At 36.0% G+C, this 26762-nt stretch overlaps 2 protein-coding genes across 4 annotated transcripts; one reads left to right on the top strand and one right to left on the bottom strand.

Moving 5' to 3' along the window:
* Positions 1-1308: 1308 nt before the first annotated feature.
* LOC111416811 (uncharacterized) lies at positions 1309-24777 on the top strand. 3 transcript variants are annotated; one of them, XM_071195347.1, is made up of 8 exons: positions 1309-1462; positions 1523-1565; positions 1626-1977; positions 2038-2181; positions 2346-3037; positions 11428-12899; positions 13032-13127; positions 24652-24777. In XM_071195347.1, exons 1-7 carry the CDS (start codon positions 1446-1448, stop codon positions 13039-13041), a joined length of 2730 nt encoding a protein of 909 aa, XP_071051448.1. In that variant the 5' UTR covers positions 1309-1445; the 3' UTR covers positions 13042-13127; positions 24652-24777. The 3 variants fall into 3 exon arrangements, with proteins under 3 accessions (XP_071051448.1, XP_071051450.1, XP_071051449.1); XM_071195349.1 differs by lacking the exon at positions 2038-2181 and having other exon boundaries at positions 2427-3037; XM_071195348.1 differs by lacking the exon at positions 2038-2181.
* On the bottom strand, positions 24768-26649 carry LOC111420218 (cathepsin L-like peptidase). Its single transcript, XM_023053162.2, has 3 exons — positions 26563-26649; positions 26347-26449; positions 24768-25936 (listed from the first exon to the last, which is right to left on the bottom strand). The coding sequence occupies exons 2-3, from the start codon at positions 26437-26439 to the stop codon at positions 25007-25009; spliced, it is 1023 nt and encodes a 340-aa protein (XP_022908930.1). The 5' UTR covers positions 26440-26449; positions 26563-26649; the 3' UTR covers positions 24768-25006.
* Between the last annotated feature and the right edge of the window lie 113 nt (positions 26650-26762).

Below are 26762 nucleotides of genomic sequence, written 5' to 3'. Positions count from 1 at the left end.
AAACATTGCTGCAATTAGAAATCTCTATTTTGCCTATGTTTACAGCACACTTAACTTCTGCAGCGTCGTTTGGAATCCTCAGTATCTCTCGTATAAATCTAGAATTGAGCGTATTCAATCTAAATTCCTCAAACACCTTTGTTTTAAATTTTCCATTCAATACATTGATTACGAATCAACTTGCACTTCTTTTCGTATGTTAACCCTCAACCAGCGTCGCTTTTGTGGGGATATATTATATTTTTACAAACTTTTGAACAACAAGTGTGATTCTCCAATGCTTGTTGGTTCTATATGTGTTCACGTTCCTCCGAGATTACTTCGCTTTGATTTTCTATTTATGACACCTACTCCTAGAACCAATGCCTGTCAAAACTCTCCTTTATTGAGAATGGCAAGATCGGCGAATCGTGTTAACATAGATCTGTTTCAGCATTCGTTCTATGCATTTAAAAAACTGCTCTTTGCTGCAGTTGGTGTGTTGCCTCGAGCGTTCATTTAATATTTGATATATGATATATTTATATCACCTAAACTTAGTTTTATTTTTTTTCCTTTTGAATCACTTTTGTACCATTAATGTTAATTCATTATTATTAGTATTGTGAACTGTAATTCTATTTTATTTGTATACAATTGGTTGTTTGTGGTACAGTATTATTGGGTTCGACCTGTTTCTGTACCCACATGAAATAAATAAATAAATAAATTAAATAAATAAATAAATAAATAAATAAATTACTTAACATTTTGAAAATTCTCAAATTTGTTGCACTGATCCGAATATGATTGCAAATTTTTACTATGTCATTAAACACCCTCGGGGAAATTTGAGAGTAGCGTGTTAACAGCCAAGGCATATCGATGTATCATGCAATGATAAGTTAAGCATTGTGGGGTAACTTGTTTCACAAATATTTAAAAATCAAAACGAACACCCATCATGAAAGGGTCAAAATTCATGTTATATTTTGATAAAAGAAGACTTTAATTAAAAAATTAGTTTATTTCTGTACTAATTTTAGATAAAAATCACCTCCAATTAATCATTTTTTATATTTTCCACTTAATTTACCCAACAAATTTCCTTTACCGCATAATATGCAAAGTTATTTTAATTTTTCTGGCGTGATATACACTGAAAACGCGTTCGAATATGGAAATGAAGTACGGTAAGCTTTTCTCCACGTGTATTCCTATGACTGGTTTGAGTTGAGTTGCAACGCAAACGACCTTAAACGTTTTAAGTTAAAAAAGATAATCAAAAATTGGATTAAGTGTCAAAAACATGTTTTGAGTTATTGATTTTGATGGAAAGTTGTCAAATTAGAGTTGTTTGTCGGCAGTTGCGTGTCATTTTGCGATTTTCGAATCGATCCCGGTACTAGGATGAGCCAAGAGCTCCGATGGATCCAGTCGGTACCACTTTCGTTTAAAACCGCAACATGGAAAGTCACGAATTGTAAGTTTTTGATTTTTAAATTAATTGAGAAGAAAATGATTTTTTTAATGGGGCTTTTAGAGACCATGGTACGATTGCTGGAATTTTAAAAACTATTTTTTTGGTGAGTTTAAGAATTTTGTTAAGTACTAAGGTAAAATTAAGTTTAATTTTATTTTTTTAGTTCTTAGAAGGTCAAAATTTAAATAAAACCTGCGAAACTTTTCTTTTGGAAACTGAACAGTTGGGATATCCACCAATTCGTACCGCAATTGCTCAAATTTTAATACTAAAACCAGCAGTAACAGAAACAGTGACGGTAACAAGAGCACCGGCAGATGTAGATTTAATTTGTCATTGTGATGAAGAAACCGAAAGTGATCAAAAAGACACACAAATTAATTTTATAAACGAAACAAACGATCAAAATGAAGAACAAAATCACGACAAAAATGAAGAACAAAATCACGACAAAAATGAAGAACAAAACCACGACAAAAATGAAGAACAAAACTACAACGAAAATGACAAAAAAGGTAATAAACAAAAAGATAAATACGAAGATAGACTAAAACAAAATTCTATAAACGGCTCAGTCGATAAATTTGCGGATATGCTTGCCAATATGATGATGATAAGGTTATCGCGCTCCCAATTTGATGCCATTTCAAGTGTGGCGATACGCACGAGTGAAGATAGTAGTAATGATAGTAGTAGCTCTTCCAAAAGTGGCGAAAATTGTAAGTGAGATTGAATTTAAATTCAATTTAAAATAATTATTTAAACTCAAATAATTATTTTATTACGACAATGTCACTTACAAAATGATTTGACACATTACCTCAGAAATACAAAATTTCAAAAACAAAACTAAATTCTAAACTATTTTTATTCCTTGTTAAAGCAATGGATGCAATGAAAGAAAGTTGTTTTCCTTGCGAAGATTGCAACGAACTAACCCCAGTTTCTAATACTTCAATTCCAGAATCCGAAAATAAATTGGCAATGGCAAAACCTTCAGTAACTTTTTCATCGGAGAAAAATCCTTATCAGAATCCACCAAAAGAGGATGAAAGAAATCAAAAGAACGAGCATCAACAAAAAGATAATAAACAAGACCCAAAGTCAAATCAAAATATGTTGTTGAAAGATAGAGTTATTAATGCCGTCGATTCCAAGGAAACCGAAATGAAATCGATATCCGATATAATATTTATTGAGAACAGTATCGATTGTGATATCGACGAAGAAATCGAATTTATACCAGAGCTTAAAGGCAAGACTCCAAAATCGGAAAATGTTGATTCGGATACTTTTAACTTTAGAAAGTTTCAAAAAGAAATTAATCAGGTGGCGTCGGACAAATATGATAACGCAAGTCAAAAAGACGAATCATTACAAATTAATTCCATTGATTTTGGTGAAATTAGCGAAAAAAGTAAAATAAATGGAGTTCAAATCGACGCTTCTGTTGGTACTAATAACCCAGAGGAATTTCCACTTCAACATATACATTTTGATTATAAACGGATTAAATATGATTTAAAAACGCACAATGATGAGTTTAAGTTGATGGTGTTACAAGCAGTTCGATGGGTAAGTAATAAATTTGCTTAACTAATTGAATCCTACTTGAACTGATTATGTTCCGATTCAAAGGAGGAGCCTGAATAACTAAGCAACTAAAAGACGTGTGGACTTTGATGCTTTCTACAAGTCATCATTTTAAAAGCTGTTGTCGGAGACTCTTTTGTACTTGTCTCCCGATAAAATGGCTGACGTGATAATTCGCCTCCCGATGTTGTGGGCTATTTTAGACATTAAGTTATATAAATTAAATTAAAACTAGAACTAATAGCACTATGACTGGAACTAACACTAGACTACCCTAGAATCTCTATCGCCTCATTCTTTGGAAGTAATGTCCGGTTCTTGCTAGCATTTTAGTTTTGTCGAACTCCATGCTGTGTCCTCCTTTGTGGCAATACTCCGCGACTACAAATTGTTGGATTTTATTCAGTTGGACGTTCCTTTCGTGTTCATTGATGCTTTCAACCCAACTTCTTTAAACATTTTTACTCCACTAAAAAACTTCCTTATTTACAGAATTTAAGTAACCTGGACCCGATCTGGCATTACTGCAGGACCGCTGTAGCGAAATATGTTCTTACTATTCTGCTTTTACCACTCTTTCTCTTTCCTCAGCCTCTTTGATGTTCATCACTTGCCTTAGGAAGTCCATCGCAATCGTACCTTGTGGTCCAACCAGCATACGGGCGCTACTCTCTACGGTGACTGCTTCTCCCAACTTAATCTCAGCTGAATTTCTTAACAACCCAACCCAATCTTTCTTCCATCTCAAAAATTCGTTTTTGGAATTTCCTATTTGGTAATCGTTTTTCTAGATGTATGTATGTATGTGACTTGATGTACACTTAGGCCCCATTGGGCCCCTTGTGCATCCTCCCATTACACACTCTGGTCACATCAACCAGCCTAAGGTTTACCAAAGGCTAGGACAGCTCCTAGAGGTGCATTCCTGATGTCATCTGGGGTTGGCCATTCCTCCCCGAACGTCCTCATTCTGAGATCGGTTAGAGAGGGGCAATCATACAAGATGTAGACAGAGACAGAGAGGAGAGTCAGCAAGCTTCATGTTTTTAAGGTGCTTATTTACCTTACAGTGTCCCGTGAGGAGACCTGTGATAGTTCGAAGGGCACTTTTGCCAAGTCCTACGAGGAACTGAGCTGTTGCGGCTGAAGGATATTTTAACAATTCCTCGAGGAGATGACAGCCTGGGGATTGGTCCCACCCGTTTAAGATTTTTTTGTGGGTAATGCGCTTAATCGACTCGATATGAGCAGCTAAAGAGGGGGTAATTATCGGCTCGGGTGCACAGGGCGCTCTACCGGCAGCACGTTTGGCTAGCCTGTCCGCGTGGTTGTTAACCTTGGAGCCAGAATGCCCCTTAACCCACTGGATTCTGACATGATTATATTTCGCGGCCTCCTCCAGTGCTTTGTGACAATTCATTACTAATGCAGACGTTATAATAAGTCTGCTTAAAGCTAAAAGAGATTGTTTACTGTTTGTAAAAATAGTAAAACACTCACCCCGCTTGTTGGAGTCAACAATGCAGTCGGCAGCAAGTTTAATAGCAATCAGTTCTGCTTGTATAACGGTGGTGCTAGACCCTAGAGGTTCCGAGAGGCGAATCCTGGGATCGTGAGAGAAGACCCCGCGCCTGCACCATTTCGTCCTTTTGAACCATCAGTGTGGATCTTAAAAGTTCTGTGTCCATCTACTACCGTGGACTGACCTGGGTGAGGTACTTCCTTTAGAAAACATATTTTGCTGATCTATGATCAGTCTTACATTCGAGTAAGGGTGTGTCTAGCACTGCTCCCCTCCAGAGTGTTGAACTGCAGCCAGCGTCGCCAGTAGTCTTTTAATGGTTACCCAGGCCACTTCCTGAATATGTAGGTTGAGTGCGAGTTGAGACACGCGAGTCTCTGTATTCTATTGAGTGCAGGTTGTCATCTCTGATGATCATCTCTGTCTTTTTGGGATTGACTGAAAGGGATAGTCTATTACACCAATTCTCAATCAGATTGACTGCTTCCTGCATCCTGTCGAAGAGTACGTTAACATACTTGCCTCTTATAAAGATTGTCGGGTCATCTGCGTAGCCAACTGTTTTAAATCCGGCTAGATTTAGGCGTTTCATGAGGCTATCGAGGGTGAGATTCTGGAAAAAGTACTCCCCCTTGCGGACAACCTCTAGTAACAGCCTCTTGAAGAATGGTCTGGCCAGCCCTTTATTTGACTACCCTTGATGACTTCATCCACACTGCTTTAAAAATTTTTAAGTTATTCATGTGGGTGCTAACAGAAAGCAAAGTGAAGGAAGTTCACCGCGTTTTTCCAACTATTAAAAAGCAACTAATTTAATATACCTCATCTAAAAAATTTTTCAAATAGCAACATTTCGATATTATTAGATTAACCCGAGGTCACTCGCGGCCGTGGTTGTACAATTAATACCCAACAGTACTTAACAGATTGTAGCGCCTCGGCCGCCAGTGACCTCGGCTAAAATTAGACTGGAGAATGATATTCTCTGTTTATTGTGAGAATGTATGATTTTGTTACACACAGCCGAGGTCGCTTGCGGCTGAAACTCCATAGGTAATGACAGATTAATGCAAACTGCTTAATGGACTGTAAAATTTCTATGACATTGTTTCATTATGGTGGAAATGTATGATTTCGCCTGATTAAGCTAAAGTCGCCTGTGGCCGAAGCTTTACAATAAATATCATATAATCCTAAAAATGTTCAAGAAATTGCAGCACCTTAATCTCAACTGACGCCGGGTAATGTTAGGGCGCTTGTGGCCGAAGTTGTACAAATAATACCATGTGAACCTAAGAGTACTCACATATTGTAAAGCCTCTGCCGACAGCAATTTCGGCTAAACTTAGAGCGAATCTATGACTACGTCGGTTTTTGGTGAAAATGTATGATGTTGTTATAATAATAATATTTCTTTATTCATGCAAAAAAGTGCATGCACTCTTACACCTGTCAAAACACATATTACATATTATATATAGTAACTAAAACTACAGAAATACTCAAAATTTACATATCGACAACATTACAATTTAAAAATTCTTGTGTGGAATAAAACGTATTTTTTAACGGAATACTTTTAACCGTGCCTCAACTCCAGTTAATATCATATGTGGATACAATCAACCTAAGAAAAAGCTACTAGAAACTGACATAAGTTCTATGTTGAGTAGCTCTATACCTACCCTACTTATAGGAGATCTTAACAGCAAGAATAAACTCTGGGGATGCAGAGCAGATAATCCATCGGGACTGAATCTGGAATTATTAGCAACCAAATACGGTTCTCAAGTGCACTGCTCAATCGATTTTATCAACTTTCCATATAAAAGCGACTATCAACCGGATATTTTAGATACAGTAATAACCAAAAATTTTACCATCCCGTTAAATCTGTGTAATTAGCGAGTTAAACTCGGATCATTTGCTAGTAATCATCACCTTTGCAAAGCAACCTGAATACAGACCTAAAATTCCTAAGCTGATCAACTGGGCAGAGTTTGGAGACTCACTGAATAATCAAGAATTTAACTTATCAGCTACTCCGAACGAGTTAGACGCAAAAATCTGACTTCAAAGATTAAGGAAGCAGTCTCTTGAACGAAACCCTTCAAAAGGAACCCTACAAGCAATTACAAATTACAACCTTCCCCTTAAAAACATCTTAGACCTAATCAAGGAAAAACGGAGGGTTCGCCGTGAATGGCAACAGACGCGTAACCCAGAAATAAAAACTACACTGAATAGACTAACTCATACAATTTCTCAGGAACTAGATGCCTATAGAATCAACAATTATAGAAAATTCATCGAAAGTTTTGAAGTAATTGACCAACAAGGAAAATAACACGGACATATGAAGAAATACCTACCCTATTAGTCAATGAAACACCAGTATTCTCGGACGAAGACAAAGATCCAACACTTTTGCGGAATAACTGGAAGAATGTTTTCGACCGAATATCAATAATGAGAATATTCGTCGCATTACCACAATCCAACAATATAATGAATCTCATCTAGGTACTACCGAGACCGACAGTATCTCAGTAGAAGAACTAAAGACAGAAATAGCAAACCCGCCATTAAAAAAGCTCCAGGCCTAGATCAGATACCTAATATAGTAATAAAACACTTTCCGGCGAAACTACTGAGTCACATCACAGGATTTTTAATTGCTGTCTGGAAATTGGCTACTTTTCGGTAGTATGGAAAAAAGCGCAAATCCTAATGTTCAGAAAGCCGGGCAAAATCAATACGGACCCAGTCAATTATCGTCCAATTAGTTTCCTCTCATCTTTATCTCGACTATAAGAAGAGTTAAGCCTCCTCAAAATAATCCTAAACGTCTAGTACGGATTTAAAGAGAAACACTCCACTAACTGGCAAGAGTAACGGAATATATCGAGGAAGGGTTCGAGACTAAAAAGTTTACAGCTGTTGTTTCGCTGGATGTAGCAAAGGCCTTTGATACTGTTGAGAATCCGTATTTATTTATTGATTTAGTCGTCAATTGGGTTGCCTACCGAGTAGGGGCGTCAGCGCTTTATTGTTAGGTGGGGACCTGCGAAGAATCGTACGTTATTTTTAGTACCTTTTAGAACTCTGTTGTGTAAGCATCGCGTTCGCTCGGCTCATGTATTTCTCATGTATTGAGTTCGAGTGGTTATAATAACACGTGCTTTGTTGAAATAAACGTTGATCAATGACTTTGTAAGCGTTTTGTTTCCGAACCATCGTGGAATGTAAGACCGGTGGTCTTATGATTCGCGACAATACTGTCTGCATTAAAGGATTAAAATACAAACTCAATCAAACGGGGTTAAGCAACTATTTACTTGCCATTCTCTTCTCCTTCCTGGAGGAGAGAACTTTCTCCGTCACCATCAATGGATAGTCCTCCAGCACTCGAAGAATACTTCTAGGTGTCCCACAAGGTAGTAGTTTATCCCCTGCTCTGTTCAACATCTTTATGCATGATATCCCGATCGACGTAAAGTTCAAAATGGCCATGTTTGCGGGTGACATGTTAATAATGGGACAAAACGACATCCTTATTGATGCTATTGAGACACTTCAAAGGTCAGTGGACAAAATCCAGAAATGGTTATCAAAATGGGCCATTCTGCGCAATGCCAGACCAAGATTTTTTTGCTAAGACCTTATCGAAATGCTCCTTATATTATTATAAACGATCAAGAAATACAATGGAAAGCAAAAGATGAAGCTGTTAAATAATACCTCGGAGTTCTCCTTGATCACCGCCTCACTTGAAAACTCCACATAAACTCAAAGGTCAACCAAGGATATGCCAGGCTTCGCCAACTGTAACTGTATCCGCTGATCAACAGAAAATCACCAATGCGAACTGAGTGCACTCTACTTCTTTACAAAGCCCTCATCAGGCCACTAGTAACTTACGCCTGACCAGTTAGGTGTAATAATACCTCTACTTCTAATATTGATATTATGAACATCTGTCCTGAATGAGATTTTGTTGTATTGATACGGGGGCTTCTTCAACAAGAGAAGCTAGAATGATAACAAATGCAACTTTCTTCTGTTGGACATATTCAACCAACCAGCATCTATCAATTTATGAGACACATGATCATACCGTTTTAAACCGTATACAAGCCTGAGCCAAGCATTCTGTACCCGCTGTACACGACTTACTGAAGCGCTATCCAGACAGGTGCCAAACACCTTATCACAAAAGGTGAAATGATTAAGTACAAGGGTATCGCACTGTTTTAAAAATGAAGTTTTAGATATTGTGTGCCTAATGCCATAAATTAATTTCAACGTTGCATATGATTTATTGGTTTTCTGTGTAATATGTGTTTTAAATCTAATATCTGAATCCTGATACAATCCCAAATTACGAAAACAGCATCCTACATTAATTCGCAGACCATCAACTTCCATACTGAATTGAGGAGAATGTTCCTCCCGCAAACCCCGCCTACCAAAAAGCATCAATGCCGTCTTGGCACCATTCACCTTCAAATTATGTGCAGACGAAACTTCCACTAAATTCCTAATTTCCCGCGTTAAAATAGTTTCAGCCAGAGACACATCTGCGCAAAAACGACAGCTACAGTATTTCAAACTATTTGAAAAATTGGATGTATATAACGACAACAAAAGTGGTCCCAATATAGAACCCTGCGGCACACCCGCCGACGCTCTCCAAGACTCAGATATAGAGTTGTTTATTTTAACTTTTTGGTATCTATTGCACAAATAATTGCTAATGATATAGCATTAGCGCTAAACCCAACAAAATTTAAGACAGAACTTAACAAGGAATGGTTTACAGTATCGAAAGCTTTTGAGTAATCCAACAAAACTAACGCGGTCATATCGTTTTCATCAATCGCTAGGAGAATGTCGTCGGTAATATGCATTAACGCTGTTTCACAACCATAATGTTTACGAAATCCAGACTGATTTAGAGGTAGGATATTATAGCCGTCAATAAAAGTTCTAATCTGCCAGTCCATAACTTTCTCCACAACCTTTGCAAGAACCGGGAGAATGCTAATAGGTCATAAATGCTTGTACTCTTGGGGATTAGAAATGTTTGGTAATGGAGTTACCAGAGCGGTCTTCCAACAGGAAGGGAAAATGCATTTCTCCAAACAGTAATTAACTATATGCGTCAAATCTGGGAGTATAAAAGGACAGCAGTACAAGAACATTGACAACGAAATACTATCATCTCCGACAGCATTAGATTTTATTTTAAGTAAATAACTTGCAACAACGTTTTCATGTACAGTTTCGAAATCAAAATACTTCTGAAATTCACATTTATTGTTACTGTTATAAAAGTGCATAACATCACTTGAAGGTGCTCCCAATGAACAACCTGTCTGGAGAAAGTGGTTATTAATGTCGTTCGCATTTCTTAAATGCATGGGCAAAGTGTTTACTCTATCCCTGATTACTCCGAAATCACGAACAACACGCCACATCGCAGATGTCACAGTTCGACTCGTTGTCCTCTCAAAGTACACCTTTTTTCAGTTTTTATGGCATTTGTTACGTGTCTTCTCAACGTTTTATACTGCTCTAGGTCTAATACATTTTTTGTACGCTTATATTTAGCATAAGCTTTATTTCTAACCGCGATCATTTCCTTGATTTGAGGTGTAAGCCACGGAGCAGGTTTTTTTGTAAATCTTTTCGTTTGTAGTGGCGCATGTAAATCAAATAGATCTAGTATTAAAGAATTAAAATAATTCACTTTTTCATCAATGCCATTAATTTTAAAAATTAATTGTAAAGGTAATGATTCAAGATCTCTACTAAACAGATCGAGATTGAACCTCTTAAAGTCTCTATAGGTTCGAAATGTAGGAACAGCGTTTGTACTAGCAATTTTTAAGTGAGAGTGTACCAGTTCGTGATCTGACAGGTCAGGTAGTGAATGTAAACCAAGCAGGGTGAAGTCTTCACATGAACATGCAGCAATATTTATTAAAGTTTCGGAATTAAGTGTAATACGGGTTGGTTGATTAACAAGTTAAACCAGACCAAACGACTCCAGCAAATCACGGAAAATGCGTGAATATGTACTTGCAGGGTGCAACAAATCAATATTTATATCACCGGCAATAAATCGTTCATTACATTGTGGTATAGCTAAACTTAAAGATTCCTCGAGAGACTCAAAGAATAATGGCAGATTTCCGGTCGGGGGCCTGTACATTACACCAAAAATATATTTAACTTTGTTAATAGTTACAGCGATCCATAACTGTTCTAAATGATCATATGTTATTGTATTAACCTCCGCCTCCAAAATTACAACCTTTTCTTCGAGAATATTAACCTTTTCCTTGTATTCCCTGAGTTCATCTCTTAGCATGGACGATATTGATTTGGCGATATTGGCAATGAACGACTCTTTCTTAAATAACTCAATCAATACCTCCTCATAATCACTCAATTGTTTCTTGGTGATCATCATTCTCTTTAACTAATTAACACACTTAAGTTAAACAAAAAAACTAAACTTTAAAAAGTTGAAAGTCAAGTTAAATTAATCGGCAACTCAAACCACCTCGATAATTTTGATCGACATCACCTGCAGAGGCACGCGCACGTCTAGCTTGGTTGCAGGTTTATCACAAACTCAAGAAAAATTCAAAAAAAGGAGTCACAATCTTGACAAGGTGTTTTGCTAGTTGATAGGTAGGAGAATTTATGACACTGACAATAGGACGTAGTGGTTTCTGAAGAAAGTTGCAACATGGCAACCAGAAAGTTTTTAGTTCTAGGTTTAGTGTTAGTTCTAGTTACAAATAAATTTTGGTTGGGTTGAATCTAATTTTTTTTTTAGCAAATTACAAAAACATCACCGGAAGATCGAAATAAAACAATAGTGAACCTAGCAAAATCCGATTTATTAGGTTTACATGGAAATTTAAACATAAACGAAGGCAAGGACAACGAATTATCCTTAGTCAAATTATATTTATTATCGGAAAATTCCCCCAATCTTTTACAAGAGGGTATAGCTAGATTGTTAAACGCAATATCTTCATGTACTCTAGGTAGAGATTATCTATGTCAAGATGACCGAACAATAAGATTTTCCATAATACCATTAGTTTGCGGTAGAAATTCTCAAACAAATTCAATTGGAATAAGCGAGACAACTAAAGAACATTTATTAGTAACATTGCAAAAATTAAGTTTAAGAAGTAAAATGCGACTCGTTATGATTGAAAGTGGTCTTCCAGAGTATTTAGTTGAATTTTTGAGTAATAAACACGATGCATTAAGTGATTACTGTTTAGAATATTGTTGCGCGTTATTTATGAATCTATGCTTACATAAAGAAACACATTTTGGAATGAAAAATATTTCAAATTACCTTTTAGATATGTTAATAAAAATATTAACTAATCATGAACATTGTATTCCCTACCTTAATGGGGCAATGTACAGTTTATTTAACGACGAAGCTTTAAAAGAACAAGCAAAAAAAAGTCACCTTCATGCTGTCCTCTTGGATCAAATCAAACACTTTAGTAACAACTGCGACATTCAACAACAATTAGAGTTAATTGTTAAAGAAATAGAAGGTAAATTAGTAGTGATGGCTGGTGCCTGTGACATTGATTGCCAAATTCATGAAGATGTTGAAATTGATTATATCGAACCGGAAATTGATATTGATGATCCGTTGAGTGAGAACGTAAATGGAACGGATTTGCGAGCTTATGAGAAACAACGAGGGCAACCGGAAGCTTCTTCCTTTGCTTGTTTGTGTCAACCGGTGATGCCGTTCAAAAAAATTACAATTAAATCATTTTGTACTGCACAAGAAGACGACGATTTATCAGGTTATATTGGAGAGAGTTTAGATGCTATTTTATCAACGGTTGCAGAAATTGATAAAGAAATTGCTGCAAACTCAACTAAAAATGTGATCCTTAAAGATTCTCATGAGCAAACGGACCAAAAAGAATTAAAAAATCAAAATGTTTCCGCTCGAGTTGAATCGGCAAATAAATCAACTCAAAATAAAAAAGATAAGTATCGTGATAGATACGATCCTTCTCCGCCCATTATTTATGATCCAATTCATTGTGCTTGTGTTAATAAACGCGACTGCCTAAAGCAAAAGCGAAGAGGAAGCAGTCTAAAGACGGAAAAACTTCCTGGTAATAAAACGTATAATTGCAATTGTATTTCACAGATGCAAAAATTTGTTGAAAATCATTGTGGAAATTGTGATTGTCCCGCGAATTGTAAAACTGTAAAACGAAATTCACAACAAAGCCATCCAAAAACCATTTATCAAAGGTAGGTTAATCTAATGTATTACTATTTTTGAAGTAAATGAAATCTTGTTGAAAATTTGACTATTTAACTTGGAATGCGATTATTTAATTATTATTTAAATTTTTATTTATACATTTCTTTTTTCTTTCCTAGTGACTATTAATCGTGTTTTTAGTTCACGAAAAAACCGAGATGAAGATTTATTTCGGTCCGCTGTTGAATTGATCGCCATGAATTGTTGTAAATCAGGTAAATATAACACTTTTTAATGAAGTACAGTATAACCTGAATATAACGAACAGAATATATTATTGCTTGTTTTTCTGCAAAAAAACACGTTATTTGAAAAATTCATACTTTCGTATGCTACTTGTATTTATTCTTTATTTCCTCTTAACTTTGTTAGAAGATGTGCCAGTCAATATCTACGAACTACAAAATGTGGTTTCAACAAGATGGTTGCCCTTATGTCTTGCAAAAGGACTGTTTCAAATAAGGTTAACCTAAAAACAAAATTAAACAAACAAAAGCATTATTATAGCATTATTTTCTTAAAACTAAAGCAAATGGTCAAATTGTTTGTCGTCGGCACTTTTTACTAAATCTCTTTGCATTTATTTCTTCTGCTGCTGCATAAATATTGTGGCACAGTTTGGCAAGAATTTCAATCGGTTTTTTCACTGTTTCTTTTATGCAATCCTAATAAAAAAATCAAGGGGAGTTATGTCCAGAGAATGAGGAGACCACATAATTGATCCAAGACGCCTAATCCATCTTTCTGGCTATTCTGTATGCAATACCGTACAGGACAAGCATAATTAGCTGGGCAACCATCTTGTTGAAACCACATTTCTCTGTAGATATTGAGTGGTACATCTTCTGACAAACTTGTTAAATTATTTTGAAGGAAATACAAATAACATACGAAAGTATGAATTTTTGAAATAACTGGGTTTTGCAGAAAAACAAGCAATAATATTTCTTAGGAAAAGAAAAATGGCAAGTGTTACACCATTTTGGAATCTTGACTAAACAGGCCATCTTTTAAAATAACTTGCCAAGGGTGTTGTACTAGTCCTTTGTTTAGAAATCGTGTGTCAAACTAAATAGACATAAATTCTTTCAACCTTAACTCAATCAAACTAATACATTTTTTTGTAAAGCTAACGACTTTTGTTGTATGATTTGTGACTGATATAGTAGCATGGTTCAAGGTTTATAACGTTTATATATAAGAGGTTGTCTAGGTTCGTACGCAACTATACTGCGCACTACGTCATATGTGGAAAATAAAACCGCCAAGGAATTCATATTTTTAAAATGAAGTAATTAAACTGATTTAATATGATGATAATATTGATTTAATATATTTCGGTCCACATTTTTTAAATTAGAACAGTAGAAAACAGAAGTTGAATTATTAACTTCATTTTTGATATATATTCACGATTAATTTATGTTAATACCAGTGAAGGTCATTAGTCATTACATAACAATAAGGACTGATGTTACTATATGTTGATGGAAAACATAATATACAGGAAATCATTAAAAAAAAATATAATGAAAATAAAAACATACAATAAACTGCAAACTGCAAAAACATTGAACATTTATAGATTAAAAATGTGTAGAGGTAGAGTATCATATTTATGAAATTATTTTTTTCATTTTTTTTTGCTGCTATGGATGATCGAATTGCTGCAACTCTTCTTTTTAATGCCCTACTTCATTTTAAAGAATTGTATTTATAATTTAAATAATTTATCCGAATTACACTGTTGGAAATAATTCACGAGCACACCTGTATAATCTGAACGCGTGTGTCTAGCGCAATAAAATTTGGTATGGAAATAGTACTAAAGTAGTGTAACTTACTCTCACAAGGAGAGCGGCACAACTCTGCTGGGAGGAGAAACATCAATAGCGAGAGTATCCCCCGTGAGCTTCGCGTACCATCGCCACACGACGTGGCATGGAGTCTATAAGTCGCTGTATTGTAGCAAGAGGGATGGCCAACCATACCACCTCAACTCGCCTCCATAGCTCCTCAACGTTAACCGAGGAAGCCGGATAACGTAGAAGTCTCCGACCAGCCATGTCCCAAACATGTTCAATTGGATTCAGATCCGGAAAACGAGCTGGCCTAGGAAGCATTCCTATACAGTGCTCTTCCACAAAGGTCTGTACAATACACCCGATATTCGTTCGGACGTTGTCGTGCATGTATAACAGACCTGGGCGCCGCCGAACGTAGGGAAGCACAACGGACTGTAGCACCTCATCTACGTATCGTTGACCCGTCATGGTCTGCTATACACGCAGCAGACGTGTACGTCCACCATGTGTAATAGCACCCCATACCATAATGCTCGGTTGTCGGTGGATAGGGCATTCTTGCACGCACTGTTCGAGTAGACGATCACCACGTCTCCGACGAACTAAAATTCGCGCATCACCGGTGCTCAATTCGAATCTTGATTCGTCGGAAAGCAAAATGTCCCTCTACTCGGCAACCTACTAATGCCTAGCGTCGACCCACTCGTGACGTACGTTGCGGTGCTCGGGTGTTACTGGAATCCGCTGTATCGCACGACGCGTGCGCAGTCCACTATCTACCAAACGCCGCCATACAGTTCGCGTAGTGAGTGCGCCTTCCCCTGCCGGTGGCCAAACAGCTCCAAGTTGCCTTGAGGAGGACGCACACGACGCTAAAGCGCTGAGCAGAAGAGTGCGATCCTCGTGTGCTGAGGTCGCGCAGGGCCGTCCCGGCCGCGGCTGTAGGTACCTATGTCCTACCTCAGACCATTCTCGCCATGCCCGTTGCACTGCCGATAACGACCGCTTGAGACGACGCGCAATTTCACAGAACGATACACCCTCAATGTGCATACCCTCAAACATTCCTCGCTCAAACTCGCTTAAGTAACGCGATCGCCCATCCATTGCGCACAGAGTACGATAACAGTGTGGTTCCTCACACCACACTAAAAACGACCGAATGTTCCACTTGAATGGCTCAGTCAACAATGCTGCGACGGAACAACTCGAATCTCGATTAATAAACTCGTCTACAGTAAACCTTTGTGCTCCGCAAATATCATGGATTTATCTTCACGCGTTCAGATTATATAAGGTGTGCTCGTGAATTATTTCCAACAGTGTATTTAACTAAGCTATTGTCATTTAAAGTATGCGGCCTTAATGAGAAAATTAGGGACTATGTTTTGTGTTCATTCACACTAAGACGATTCTCAGAAAACCAGTTAAAAATATTTTTTTGGGTTACCAGATTACGGGTTACCACGGGTTACCAGATTTCTGCAATACACTAGTGTCATCGGCAAAAAGAAGATTTCGTTGTTATTATTACTAAGGGTTAACAGATCGTTTATGAATATTATGAATAATATAGGGCCAAGAACCGATCTCTGTGGGACTCCGTATTTGATAGGCAAACTACCAGATGAGTGATTATTATATGTAACATATCGAACGCGATCTTCCAGATAGGATTTTATTAAACTCACACTATTATTATCAAGATGAAGTAGACAGAGCTTACGCAGAAGAAGCTCGTGAGAGACGCAGTCAAATGCCTTTGTCAGGTCGTAAAAGGATACCTGGGCATATAACCTATCATCAAAGCAACGCAACACAAATTCCATAAGTTTACTGACAGCAGCCGACGTCGATTTACCTCTCCTAAACCCAAATTAGGCACAGTGCAATAAACTGTTTTCTTCTAGGAAACACACAATTTGATTTTTCAGGACAGTCTCAAAAATTTTACCGAAAATCCGAAAAAAGTTCGCAACATCGTCAGTAGGCCCCTTTTTGTGCACAGACCCAATTCTCGCGACCTTGAAACAGAAAGGAAATGTTTCGGAAACGATGCACTGATTAATTAACTTACATAGAGAAACATTTATAAGATCAACAACAGGCCTCACCAATGCAGCGTTCAATGAATAGGCATCTTTACTCGATGAATTTTTTAATGGACAGAGAACTTCACGTAGCTGGATAAAACTCACTTCCGTAAACCTAAATTTAACCCTGGCGGCACCCTCAGGTTGATTATGATAGCTGCGTGTTTTAGCATCTCTCACAGTCGAGATGGGTGAAAAAACTTGACAAATACAATCGATTATACTTTTAAATACATTTGGAAATTTTTGTATAAACTTTTGCTTTAATTTTTTTTAATATTCTTATTGTGTAATCCTTTCCCCAGTTTTAAATTGAAATAATCGTTTAAGGTCATAACTAAATTTTTGAATGTACTACTGGTGTTTATTAAACCACCGAATGATAAATGTTTTACCCATGAAGGATATGCATAATCGTGATTACTTTATTCTCGATATGTGTAATCCCCCAATTCTGGATGCACATCTTTTAATTTTTTCGCCATCCATTCAGCGAGATACTCCAACCCATCTTCTTCTTTCACATTGAGATTTTCTTCACATACTGGTAGATCCACATACACATGTGTAAGAAGCTTCTACGCAATTTATTTGCAGTAGAACTTTTCCAACTAAATACTCATCATCTGCTGTATCTGTAGTATTTGTACCACGTTTGCGACAATTTACCCAAAATAATCATCCTAAGCCTATAAAGGGCATTTAATGGCGTTGGATGATCATTAAGCCCTCCTCTCGTTCTAATTTGGCTAAATAAGTTTTCTAAAGCATCTTGGTTCAATCTATTGGTTAAAATATATTTAATGTCATGGCATTCGACCATATCTTTGTACAATAACTTTATAGACACTATTGACATTAACACTCCTTTCTGAAACGTTTGCATTGCGTTCTTTTCAATACACTTCATATTTTTTATTGTGTAATACATTTTGTCCAATATTTTATTTTGTTCTGCTAATGTAAGCCCATATGCAGATTTAGTTGGCACCTTGTTATATGGTGTACGGGAATTCATAATATCAAACCAACCATTTACTATTTCAACAAAATCTGCTTCATTTGTGTTTGAACAATACCTTCTTAACGCCACCGCAATGGTATGTGATAGCAGTTGAGCTGCTAATGTAACATTTTGCCTTTCGTACCTTTGATACTGCACGTGTTTTTCAGTTAATTTGAAGCAACTACTTATTGCTAAGTCATTTGTTTGAATCAGTTGTTCAAATGGTTGTCTATTGATAATGTTCCCGTTTACTTCAAGACCATGATCCAAAAGCCAATTTCTAATTAATTTTAGAAGATGTGGGGCATCAGGAAAAAAATATATATTAGTCCCAATAATTTGGTGTTTTACATAGGTATGTTCACATGTCACACCAAGGTCTCTCCATAATCCTACATTACTCCCACCACAATCACTAACACAAGCTTTCACCGTAGCCAACTTCATATAACTTGTTAATAATTGTATGTAGTAATGTTGGCGTTATTTTTACATCAAATCCTACATAAACATAACATAAATAACATTGACAACTTGCATTTGCGAATGAGGTCCTATGACGCGATCGTGCTTCATGTCGTATTCGTGCCTTTCGTTTACTTTTACTTCATCGTTCAGTAAAACAGCAATTTTGTCTGTTGGGCTCATTGTGTCAGCAGCAACCTCCAAAAATTTAAATACTGATGTCAGAAGTCCGGGTTTAAGGTCCAGCTTTGATGCCCAATTTTGAAGAGTTGAAAGTAATGCAAGTAATGAATTTAAGATATACAAATTAAAAAAAAAATAACTTTAACATGCATGTATCAAATACAAAAAATTTATTTCCCTGGTAGGGGATGATGCAATTTGTCTCTCAAATAGCTGTAGCAATGTTTGCTAAAATATCTTATTGTGAAAGCTAATGTGTTCTTCTTGCCAGTGAACAACCTTTTTATTTTTTAATATTATTTCCTGTGGTTTTGGGGTAAAAATGTTTTTAAATTGCTTCCATGTCTTCTTCTCATCCTGCTCGCTTTTCAATAAGGAAATGGATTGTTTTAGTTGACGATATTTGTCAATTGTCAGCTGTTGTTCCATAAGTGTTTTCTTCGGTCTAAGATTTTCTACATTCAACAATAGAATTCGCGCATCTTTGTCTTCTACATTGGTAACAACTGTATTACTTCTTCATGTAAATCTGGTAGAGTTAATTTAATTATACTTTTCCGCACATTTTTTTTAGTGAACATCTTTGTTAGGTCTTTTCTTATTGATAAAAAAAATTGATGATTTTAAGCGACATTTCGATTGTTAAAAAATACTAAATAGTATATTATATTAAAAAATTTAAAGATTATTTTTTATTGAACGCCTGTATCTCATAAACCAGCAATATTAATTATTAATAATAATTACCTTGAAATCCGTTATTAATTCTCACAGTTACAGAAAAAATAACAAAGAAACGCAGATTTAAAATTGAAATTTCCAATATTGAATACACTTCAACTCTTACCAACTTTTACTAAACAAATGCACGAAGCATTGGCCATGAGGTTGCGTGCGCAATCCATGATCGCTTACGTCACGAAACACTCCTGCTCTTGCCCCTCGCCCACAAACTAAAATCAAAGTATTGCAGCATAGGAACTTAGACAACCTTTAATATATAAACCTTGAGCATGGTTCACAAGGAATACATTATTAAAAAAATCACTATTAAATTGCGAACATTTCTGACCGAACTACCTAAAGATATGATGTACGGAAACAATTTTTAACATTTTCAAAAATATGTCTATTACTACTTAAGAGACATAGAATTTTTTTCTTATTTTTACCAGAACATGTATGAGTTGGCCTCTCACCCTGTGCCCGCTTGACGTTGAGTTTCGGGACACCTGTATATAGAATTCAAGTCGGGTTATTCCTCAAGATGCTTTATTCCATGTTCATAGATAAACTCAGAGTATTCCCAGAGTTGTGTTAATTACACAGGTCGACAAATTTTTAAACCAAAGACCAGACTATACCTTCCAAATAATTTTCGATACCCTGAATCCGAATCTGACGTCAGAATTGCTTCATCACCTAAGATTTTCAAGATATCTTAGCCAAAATATGCGAAAAACACGATTTTCAGCACATTCAAGGCTGAATATACATCAAAAGATAATTTTTCTCCACAGAAATCATTATCCCATTTACAACTATTTCTCTGCCCCCTTAAAATCTTATGTTATTCATTTCAATATTTTTCTTGATCTCTGAGAAATTGTCTCCTAAAACTAAGAAATTGATCCTATTTGAAATAACATCTTTTTATTTTCTAGTTTTATTTACAAGTTTTAAAATGTTTTATTAACACTTCAAAGCAATACAAAATATTAATAAATAACAAATAACAACAAACGTATGGTCTAAAACGAAATTAATGATAAAGAACCTGAAGTGGCCTGCCCTTACCCTATCAATGTCGTTTACAGAGATTGTTAAAAAAAGTTTCTGCAATTAATGTAGTTGATAAATAGATGGCTTGAATTTAAAATTGGCGTACGCAGTGAATTCAAAACATTGTTCCATATATTATGGTATTTTTTTCTCATTTTACAGACGTATACAAAAGTGTATGTGTTCAGGTAAAGTGACTGTGTAATTTGTTGTCATTTATTAGATGTATACGAAAGTATAAATATGTTAGGCTATACATATCAAAAATGTAAGTTTTCAAATAAACGTTTGAAAATGTCTTCAGGTAAAGTGCCATTTCCGGTTGGTGGATTTGGTCTAAAAGTTGTTTACGAGCTTTCGATTTTGGTTTAATAGCTATATACCAAATGTCATTACGGTAACTGATTGCGTTTTTAAGTTATCGTGTTTACACACATACATTTTCTGGAAATGGTCAATATGGACTCAGGGGACCTCAAAACGTGTCCATCAAAATGTCGAGGTCGAATTTTTGCACGATTACAATACTTTGTCTCATATATATACGTACTTCGTATATAGTTCGAGAAAGTAAAAATCAATTTACAATATTTTTGTTTGATATACTTTATTACAATAAAACTTCATAACTTTCACTTATTCTCGAATATTTTTATATTAATTTGTATTATATTGTATTTAATTTTGTATTTTTAAACTTCTTTCCTATTTATAGCAGTTTAGATGTTATTTTAGTTTCTTATAATAACGAACGCGCATCAATTCAAACGATGGCTTAACACACTTACGCTTGTATTGAGCAGCGTTATCGTTTCTTTTCAAAGACCAGCAGTAGTCACCCATCATTCTTTCATACCATCTACCTTGATAGTGTCGCTCTTTTTCTTTGTAATCCTGATGGAATCGTTCACCCATCTCTTCGCTGAAGGCTCCTACATTTTCCGGAAAGTAATCCAAATGGGAAAATAGGAAATGTAGCGTCAAACTCATTAAACAGCCTATTTTTTTAAAGTTTAATAACAATGTCGATACAATGTTTTTATATTGTGGATCCCGATGATTGCCCAAGAAATTTTGTAGAACTTCTTTGTAACTTAACCAAGCATTTTTTTCGTTAACTGTCATTGTTCTTATAAAAGCGTCATCTTTCATTAAGTTTCTTATATCCCCACGAAGATACCTTCCTTACCTTTAGCATGACTTAAATTTGGAAATGCAAACTTAAGATATTTAAAACAGTTTTCATCAGTATTTAAGGCTTTTACGAATTGTTTCATCAAGCCTAATTTGATATGGAGTGGTGGCAACAAAATACGCTTAGTGTCAACAAGACTCTTGTAAACAACATTGTTGGAACCAACCTTCCAATCAAATCTTTCAGGCCACTTTTTTTTAATCCAATGTTGTTCTCGGGCGCGACTGTCCCAAATGCAGAGAAAGCAAGGATTTTTTTGTATTTCCTGATTGTAAACCAACCAAAATATTGGTCATTTTAAAGTCACCACATCTAAACCAGTTATGGATGTTGTAGTTGATTTTTTCAAGTGCAAATTGAAGGTCTTCGTATGATTCTTCAAGGGTATGCTTCAAGGGTATGCTGATGACCTGGTAATCACAATCCGAGGTAAATATGATTCAATCATAACTCAGCTAATGCAGAAAGCCCTACTACTCACCAGTACTTGATGCAGAAGCAATGGGCTCAGCATCAATCCCAATAAAATCGAAATAGTCCCTTTCACTCGGAGAAGGAAGCTACAAATAAAAGCACCCTCCATTGAAAGCAGAACTATTAACCTCAAAACAGAAACTAAATACCTAGGGGTAATACTTGACAGTAAACTAAACTGGAACTCACACTTAGATAAGGTGAGGAAAAAGGCCATCATGGCAAACCAGATCTGCCGCAGGCTCCTAGGAAGGAACTGGGGTCTCAAACCACGAATGGCTCATTGGGCCTACGTAGCAATAATCAGACCCATGGTCGCCTACGCCTCATTTGTTTGGTGGCCAAAAACAAAACATAAGACAGCTCAACAACAGCTGGCACAAATCCAGCGGTTAGCATGTCTTAACATAACGGGTGCAATAAGATCCTGTCCGACGGCTGCTTTGGAAGCCCTACTCGGTCTCACACCGCTCCACATATATATACAAAAGGAGGCAGCCTTAAGTGCCTTATCACTGAAAACAGTTTCTTCACTCAAGTTGATGCAGGGTAACCTCAGAGGACACCTCGAGATCCTCAAAGACCCATGTCTAAATCACCTGATTGAAATTAAAACGGACCTTATACCGACGGAATACAATTTCAACCAACCGTATAAGGTCATATTTAGTAGCAGGGATGATTGGGCGAAAGGAGAGCCTCAACTAAAAAGAGGAGCCCTAGCCTGGTACACCGATGCTTCAAAGACAGTAAGATCTGGAGTAGGCATGGGCATCAGTGGACCAAATAGCCACATCAAATTGCCCCTCAGCTCGGACTTAACAATTTTCCAAGCAGAAGTTCTTGCTATAAACTTCTGCACCGCTTTGAACCTACAGAAGGGACAAAAGGTGCATCCATAAACATTTTCACAGACAGTCGGGCCGCCTTAAAGGCAATTCAGGCCTACACGTGTGGCTCCGCACTGATCAGAGAGTGCACCAACAACCTGAGAGAACTCGCTAGGGGCAATGATGTTACCCTATGGTGGGTTCCAGGTCACAGCAACATTGAGAGCAATGAGAAGGCCGACAAGCTGGCCAAAGAGGCAGCAAACACGCCCTTCATTGGACCCCAACCTGGATGTGGACTACAAAAAAGCCACCTAAAACAAATAATCAACAACTGGGAGGCTTCAAAGATAGCCTTACGCTGGAAAGAACTTCCAGGTCACAGACAAGCGAAGAGTATGATAACTCCGTCGCAAAACAAAACCAAAGAGGTTTTATGCCTCAGCAAAGGGGATCTAAGAACGCTCTCAGGCTACCTAACCGGCCATGTGCCCCTAAAATACCACCTCTTCCACATTGGACAAGCTGAGGATCAAACTTGTCGACTATGCAACGACGAGTCAGAAACTGCTGAACATATACTGTGCAATTGCGTCGGCAGAGGCCGTCTAAGGCACAACGTCTTCGGTAAAACTCCCCTGTTACCTACCGACATAAAGGTTCAAGACCTCAGGACAATACTAAGGTTCATTAAGGACCTACATTTGTCCTAAACCTTTGGAGGGCTAAAGTTACAATAGATCTTATAGGTCGCGGTAACGAGAGGGGCCGCCCTCCTCAGCCCGGCAGCAATAATAATAATAATAATAATGATTCTTTTCGCCTAGTGGAATGACCAATAGGGATTGCTGCGTATTTATTGCCGTTATAGAGCAACACTGCTTTAAGGCTTTCTTTAGAGGAATCTATAAAGAGTCGCCAGTCATCGGACTTATACACACGTATTGATAAGTCCTTCTATATCATTACAATAAACTAAGGAATTTTCACTAGAAAAATATTTCAGAAATTCCTCTTTTTCTGTACGCTGTAATTTTTGTTCCGGGTAACATGTTCCTCTCTTTAAGTCTTGAAGCCAATATTTCAGCTGAATCTTTAGAAAGACTAAGATCGCAAATAAGATCATCTAATGAATCTTGATCAAAAAGTTCAGGGTCTTTCAATCGTTTTATTTTTGTAAATACTGCTATAGTTTTCCCATTAAAACTATAACTTTGCTAACAACCCAAAAAAATTCATAAAAATTAACTGGATTTTGAATGTCCAGTTTCGTAATTGAATACCTCCTGGTTAAAAGATAAATGTATGGTTAAATATTTCAACTTTAAAGTTTCATTTTTAGATATTTGATCACATTTTCGCATATTAGTTTTACTTGTGCGTCAGCATCGCTAACTTGATGTAACTCAACAGCAGTTTATCGAGGACAGAACAAACCGATGTACTTATTAATTTCAACAGATGATATCTCGAAAAAGAAAAAAGATATTTAAATAATTGAAAAAGAGTTTTAAAGGGAAAGGGTAGTAATTTCTTACGTGATGAAGCCTTTTTGAGGTTAAATTTGGATTTAGAATGTGAAAAACCTTCGGGATAGTATAGTCTACTTGTTGGTTTAGAAAACATTTAATTTTTTGTCGGCCGGTGTTATCGTACCCGACGTCATCACAGTATTGGTATTGTAATAGTAATACTGTGATATTGGTTGCATACTTGCAATGATGACGTCGGTTACGATAATTGCAATACCAATACTGTAATATTGGTTGCATACTTGCAATGATGACATCGGGTACTATAATTAATTGTGTATATGATGTACAAATCAAGGACGGTAGTTCTAGTTTTAATTGTAATTTAACTGTTTTTAATAAATTTTAAAAATTCTTTCATTTATCTTTTTAAGATATCACTTTACCAGATCATATCGATTGTGAATGTTACACGACTGTATTTCAATCAAGACCAAGAATTCATCGAACCCCTTAAAAATAATATATGATGTGTGTAAGTAAATAAAGATTTGTGTTTATTAATGAGTTTTTAATGAAATCACAATTTTTTTTTGTTATTTAATGAAATTTACATGTTTTTTTTTATTCTTAAAAACTTAGAAGGAAAATCTTAAAACAGAAATTAATAGGTTGTTTTGACACAGCCGTGTTCACAAAAAATAGGTCAATAAGTCACTATAATACATTTTTTTAAAGAAGATCAAACAACTTAATAGAAAATACTTATAATCCTAAATTAATTAATAATTAAACAAGAGGATAACTGGATTGGGTAGCAATTCCACAATGATTGTTCCTATTTCTAGCCATTTTAACATAACCTTTATCACCCCAAGTTGTACCCCATGAATTTTTAACAATATAATATTCTTCTCCTTCATCTGTTTTTCCATATCCAACTGCTAATACCCCATGATCCAACTCTTGAGAGCTACATTGTGGTTCATAATAAACACCTTCAGAATAAAATTGGAATGATTCATGTCCTGCATCAATAGCAACGGAAATTGGTCCAACTGTAGCAATAGCAGCAACTAAATCTTCTTCATTACCAGAAGAAATATCTGAAAATCCTTTATCGGTAGCTCCAGAATTTCTAGGGTTATATCTACATTTATCATCTTCAGCTTCATAAGGATAAGTATTTTCAGTATCAATTCCATGATTATCTCGAACATAACGGAAAGCATTATCCATCAAACCTCCATTACAACCATTATTTCCATACTTTCCTGAACAATCAACCAAGTTTTGTTCACTTAAAGATACCAATTTTCCTGTTTTTCGGAAATGTTGTCCTTCTAAAGCTCCTGTTGAACTGAAAGCCCAACATGAACCACAATGACCTTGATCTTTCACTTCCGTTACAGCTCCCAAAGTTCTCCAATCAACACTTTCTGGAACCACAACATTGGCAGGTTTAATAAAAGTTGATCCATCATCTAAATCTTCTTGATATGCAGCACTTTTGTAGCCGGTGGTACGATTAAAACCATTCAAAGTATGGATGAATTCGTGATGGAGGAGATCAGCATACTTATTTATCTTCATTTTGAAGGTTACATGTCCTTGCTCATAAAGTTGATTGTGTTTTGCTACTTTGTGAGAATTTTCCATAAATATTTTCATTCTGTATTTTTCTTCAGTAGGATCTTCGTATGATTTTGAATGATGTAACTAAAAAAAATTTTAATTTCATTTATAACCTCAAAATTTAAATCTAATGTCACTTTGACATTTTAACAAGAATTAGTGTAAATAAAATAAAATGTGATTAAAACCTGATTTCAACTTCCAAGAATTAATTATTTAATGATTCAGAGAATGATGTAATCTTAAATTTAATAATCATCATCAACTACATCAAAAGATTAAATTTAATAACAAAGAAAATAATCAATATTAATCATAATAAATAAAAATGAGTGGTTATTGTGCTTATCTTGGCTTAGTCATCATAAATTATGCAAAATTAACAAAGAAAAACACGATAACAAAATGAACCAAAAAAGAATCCTCCATTTTAGGTTCTTTTGTGCGATTTTTTTTTAGACGACCAAATTATAGAGTATTTTTGTTAGATTTACCTTAAATGCTTTCCATTGTTCTTGGACGAGGTCGAAAAATGACACAGCTTGTGTCGTAACTAAAACGGCAGCGAAAATTAGTAAAAACTTCATTTTTCTTAACCTATAAAAAAAAATAAACGTCAAAGAAAATCAAACGTCATTTTGACATTAAATAAAACGCATATTCTATTGTTTACCCCAACTGATTAAATTAGAAATAGTACATAGACTTACTTATTTTAGACGATACTTTTTACTTCGAAACGTTTACAACAACACTGAATAATGTGGGAAGTAGGAAGTGGTATTTATTACATCAGGAGGCCAAACATCACATGACTTTTAGGTTTGTGGTGGGGGCCACAACAATACCGAGAATCGACCCGAATGAAAAGAACTTCTCTCGTCTTATTCGGATTAAAGTTCAGTTTAAA

This window comes from Onthophagus taurus, chromosome 3 (genome assembly GCF_036711975.1).
Source record: "Onthophagus taurus isolate NC chromosome 3, IU_Otau_3.0, whole genome shotgun sequence".
In the NCBI taxonomy this organism is placed as follows: domain Eukaryota; kingdom Metazoa; phylum Arthropoda; class Insecta; order Coleoptera; family Scarabaeidae; genus Onthophagus; species Onthophagus taurus.
Note: the sequence above shows the minus strand (reverse complement) of the source record. Positions and strands in the feature narration are given on the sequence as shown.